The 4,715-nt window shown below is 54.1% G+C and overlaps 1 protein-coding gene across 1 annotated transcript in view; it reads right to left on the bottom strand.

Annotated features, from left to right (window-relative positions):
* DDB1 (damage-specific DNA binding protein 1, 127kDa) overlaps window positions 1–4,704 on the bottom strand; it is a gene marked incomplete at both ends in the record, with an annotated part of 24,844 nt that extends 20,140 nt beyond the window's left edge. Inside the window, 3 exon segments of the mRNA XM_009331208.1 lie at window positions 38–152; window positions 3,138–3,359; window positions 4,588–4,704. Coding sequence (XP_009329483.1) covers window positions 38–152; window positions 3,138–3,359; window positions 4,588–4,704 — 454 coding nt within the window.
* Window positions 4,705–4,715: the final 11 nt, after the last annotated feature.

Genomic DNA, 4,715 nt, shown 5'->3' with positions numbered 1-4,715 from the left:
GGGGGGGGGGGAAGATCTTTTACAAAGAAGGACCAACCTGCAATGACCATGGAGGCTTCAGCCTCCACGTTCTCCTGTTTCCAAGGACCTTTGTTAAACTCCTTCTCGCGCAGGGACACCTCGTACGTCTTGACGTGGCGACCCTGAGGGTCCTGAAAGAGAAGCCACAGGTGACGACGTACGCTGACGACAGCCTCACGTGCACAGCAACAGGGACTCCAGACGCAGAGCTGACTAGCAACCCGCGAAGCAAGGGGACTCCACCTCGCCTCCTGCCAAAAGCGCCGTCACCAGCGAGCTGCTGAGGCTTCCCACCCTGCCCACCTCCTCTTCGCTCTCTGTCAAACCACACATGTGTCTGAACATACGCGCACTAATGCTCTCCCTAAGTTTATCCATATGTTGAGCAACCTTTGAATAAAGCCCTGTGCCAAAAGAGACTGAAAACTATTTTTGCCTTTTTATACAAGTGATTTTCTGGGACTCATATTCCTCTGACGCACAGCTCTGCAAATCTGGGCGTGAGTGGCACTACGCAGTACCGCCACCGCCTCCAGCTCCAGCGAGGCGTTCAGGAATTCAGCTCTGCTGTAGCGGCGCAGGTGCCAGAGCAGCTGAGCTCCCGTCTCGATGCTCCTCAGGCCTTTCAGCCTGGTTTCCTGAGGAAACATAATCTGCTTGCCGAATAATCCCCCCGACGGCTCTGCCGTTCCAGTAATTCCTAGCCCAGTGGGCAATTTCAACCAAACCTGACACGCACAGAAGTCTCCGAGGCAGCGAGTCCACGCAGGCTTCACCGAAACAAGCGGTGGGTGGAAAAGAGGACCCCCAAATCAGCACCCCGCTAGGGGAAAGGTGGTCTACGCTAACAAGCGCTTAGGAACCCGCACGGGGAGAAGACGTATGAGCACCCAAAGCAGAGAGAGGGCTTTGAACATAACCCACTGACCAATTTTTCACGTCTCAAAAGCTAAGACAAGGCTCTAAACCACAGGGAGCCAGGCTTCCTAAGTCACGTTGTTCATAGAACTACTCAAAAAGAGCTGTTCATCTTTTGATTTATTATGCCCCACCACTTTCCAGATCTGAGTAAAAGCGGGGAGGTTTTTTTTTTTGTTTTCCCCCTCCCTGTGGCCGCCAGCTCTGTAACCAAACACTCGCAGGAGAGCTGGGCACCTCCTGGCTCACCCCTCACAGCCTCCGCCGCTCGGCAAACCCCCTCACCGACGGCGCTCCGGAGCCCGAGGTCCTGGCCAGAGCCAGCGGCGCAGCACCGAGGGAAGCAAAGAGCAGTACTGGCTGACAGAGAAGGGGAAGCCAGGAGGAGAAATAGCTCCGCGGGGAGGAGAAAGTTGAAGTGGGGCTGTTAAAACGGCAGAGGAGTCATCAATGAAACTTTTGACATTTCTGGACCTTTTTACTCCCCACCACAGCAGCTCTCAAGCCTTTTTTTATTTTTATGAACTTCCCCTTTTCGCGGTATCTTCTTCTGGTTTCAGAACTACACAAAAATTATCTCAGGCACTGCTCTTCTATTCAGTCCAAACCCCGTGCTAATGATTAATAAATTAAGAAGGAATCAAAGCAGCAGCTTGGAAACGTTCCCCTCTCCACATACACGCAAGTCAGACACCCAGGGACCAAAACAAAGCCAGAGTTTTATGTAAGGCCTAATGAGTCAGACAGAACTTGTATCTCACTCCTGCTGCGAGTCAAATCTAGAAATACGCAATAAGCCAGCCACCCTTAGCGCGTATTTCTAGAGCAAAGACTGGCTACGAGCGTCCCTTCCGATGCCACGTTTCAAAGTCAGCGCGGCTGCGTGGGACAGAAAGATGGTCCCCACATACGCTCCCCCGGTCACACGGAAACAAGGCGACCACGCGTTGTAAAAGCGCGCACGACGCAGCCCTCCAGGTCAGGCTCCGCTCTGTCGTACGAGGGATCACGGCTCCCCTCTCCCCTAAACAGGAGAAGAACGGCAGTGCTTTTGGTAAGAAAACGGTGCTTGTTCCTACGCATTAGCTGAAAATCCTTTGCTTTTTCAGGTGGAGCCTCTTAATCAAACCCCTCCCTGTTTTCTTCCTCTCTTTTTTTTTGTGCGCACCGTTAAATCGTCACGCAAGTGTCTGCGAGGTGGGCAGGATACGTGACGGCTGGGGACGCTTCCCAGCGAGGCTGGGGAGAGCGCGCCGACGTTTGTTCAGGTGACAAGGGAGAGCGCCAGCTACCCGCAGGGCAGGGGAAGAGCACTGTCCCGACACGGGGGGAACCCGGGCTGCCCTCCCAACCCCCAGTTACGTGGTGACAAAGTGATTTCTGCCCCGTGCCTTTACTCAGTAACTGTCAGGGGGGCGTTCAACAGCACCCAGATAGGGAATAATCAAAATCACTGCTGCCACGTGGTTAGTAGCTCTTACGGCATGAGTTTGCCGCTAAGAACTATGCCGAAGCTGAACTAAATTCACAGCAGATCCTACGCGCTGCCCTCTCAGGAACTTTCAGCTAGGCCCAGGCTAGCCCGGAATTCGACAAAGCAAAGATAATCCCTCGCCCAGTCAGCACAGCAAAGGCTCTTTGGTTCAAAATAGGCGTTTAGAGAAGGGCCTGCAAACGCTGCCTCTGTGAGGAGCCAGGCGACAGGAGAGGTTGCGGCCCCTCTTTACACTCCTGGAGTGGCCTCCCAAATACCAAACAAGACTCATTGCCTTTTTTTTTTTTAAATTTTTTCAGGGGAAGGCTCAAATCTCACAGCGGTGCTATAAGAAGCAACTGACTCTGGCTCTAATCCACCCGCTCAGCACTCGCTGGAAAGACCCAGGCACTCCTCCTGAGCGTTTAACAAGGAAAAGGTCCCATCCGAAGCATCAGCTGCCCGGCTCTCGGGTGGGAGGGCGTTGCTTCCTCTCTCCCAGAAATGGGAAAAAAGCAGCCCAGAGGAACGTGGACTTTCCTCGGCTACGCAATGGAGCCTGCAGGAGCCAGAACCGTCTCTCGCCCTGTCCAAAGCACTGCTTTCCGTTGGCTCCAGGACGCTGCTGCTGCTCCAGGTCCAAGGAAGACCTTTAGAGACCTTGGCTGGTGCACCAGCAACCTCCAGCACCCTCCGCCCGAGTCACCAATCGAGAACAAGGTACCTGGTAGACGAAGCAGATGGTTGGAGCCTGACAGCCGTAGAGAAACTTCACATCGATGACCTGGAGCTCTTCCAGGCGGATGTTAAAAGCCTTTAACTCCTTGTTCTCCCGGTCCAGGGGAATGACCTTGAAGAGGCCATCATAGAGCCGCAGGCCGATCATCCGGCACTCTGGGTCAATGATGCCAATTATGCCGGTCTCTGAGGGACGACCGATGCGATCCTGAGCGAGAGATCCGCGGAGAGGGGAAAGAGAAAGGGCAGTTAGCATTAGAAAAAGATCCCCGCGGAGGACTTGGGAATAGTAGGTGCAAGAGTTACCACCCTTCGGCTGAGGAAGGACTCCCTGCACACCTCCCAGCAGGCTTTAAAATACCACCTGGCAAGCCAAAGGCGACTCAGGCATCTCCTGCCTAAAGCAGCAGGTCCTTTCCACCCAAGAGCCTGGCAGAACTCCCACGGCACACACCTCCTCTCTCCCGGGAACCAGGCGCTCCAGGAGCAGACCCTGCAACTGGTTTTCTAATCCCAACTCTCTACTGAACGGCCTCAAGAGAAGCCGCACCGCTGCCCTGCGCCTCCGCTTTCTGTCGCTGACGGAGAGCGATGCCCTCCGCTGCTGTGAAGCGCTTTGATATCCATGACCCAAAATCAGCCTCCAGAAATCCAGCCCTGTTTATCAGCCTCCACAGACCCCTCGGCGTTACCCGGCGGGGGCCGATATCAGCGTCTCCATACGTCACGAGGCAGAACCTCGGCACGGGAAGATTAAACGCTTTTCCCCCAACACTCTTAACATGTTACTGACAGGACGAGCCCACCTACATCTCCTGCCCGTAACGCCCTGCTCAGCTTCACCAACAGTAAGTCAGCAGAAGCTCAGTGCCTGGAAACAGATGGAAGATATTTTGGCTTGACAGCTGATGGGAATCATTTGGCTAATGACTAACAAAGAGCCAGAGAGACGTGCGGATTTCGGACCTGCTCAGAAGGCGTGATTTTAATCCACGTAAAACAGAACAACGGAGAACGTCTACAATGGTAAGAATAGCTTCAGCAGTCAAGCTTCTGGTATGCAGCGTGGAGAGACCAGCCACGAAATACCGGAGGAGTCATTTCCCAGGGAAAATTCTACCTTACCTTGAGTTTTGAGCGCTAATTCTCCTTGCAGTGGGAGTACCTCAAATTAACCTTGCTATTCTGCAGACTACCCCGAGAACACAGCTGTAGCCGTGGCCTCAGTCCCTGAGCCCGAGACCGCCTCACTGGCAGGCAAAAACCTCTGGAAACACCGGTGGCAGCAGGTGAACCGTACCGGAGCCGGTGGTAGGCAAAGAATCATAAATAACAAGGCCAAACCCCGTCACCTAGGCGCACCCTCGTCACCGGCAAAGTAAAACCACCCCTAAGGAAGGGAATTCGCCCCTTCCAGGTGCTGCGGCTTCACTCACCTGCACGTTGCCGTGGGCACGGGTGATAATATCAATGCTGTCCCCGTTCTGCTTGTACTCGAGGATGCAGGCGTTATACTTGGCTGTCAGGATGAACAACAGATCCTTGCTCTCCCCCTGCCAAAGCA

The sequence above is a fragment of the Pygoscelis adeliae genome, unplaced genomic scaffold, assembly GCF_000699105.1.
Source record: "Pygoscelis adeliae isolate BGI_AS28 unplaced genomic scaffold, ASM69910v1 Scaffold1079, whole genome shotgun sequence".
Taxonomy (NCBI): Eukaryota; Metazoa; Chordata; class Aves; order Sphenisciformes; family Spheniscidae; genus Pygoscelis; species Pygoscelis adeliae.
Note: the sequence above shows the minus strand (reverse complement) of the source record. Positions and strands in the feature narration are given on the sequence as shown.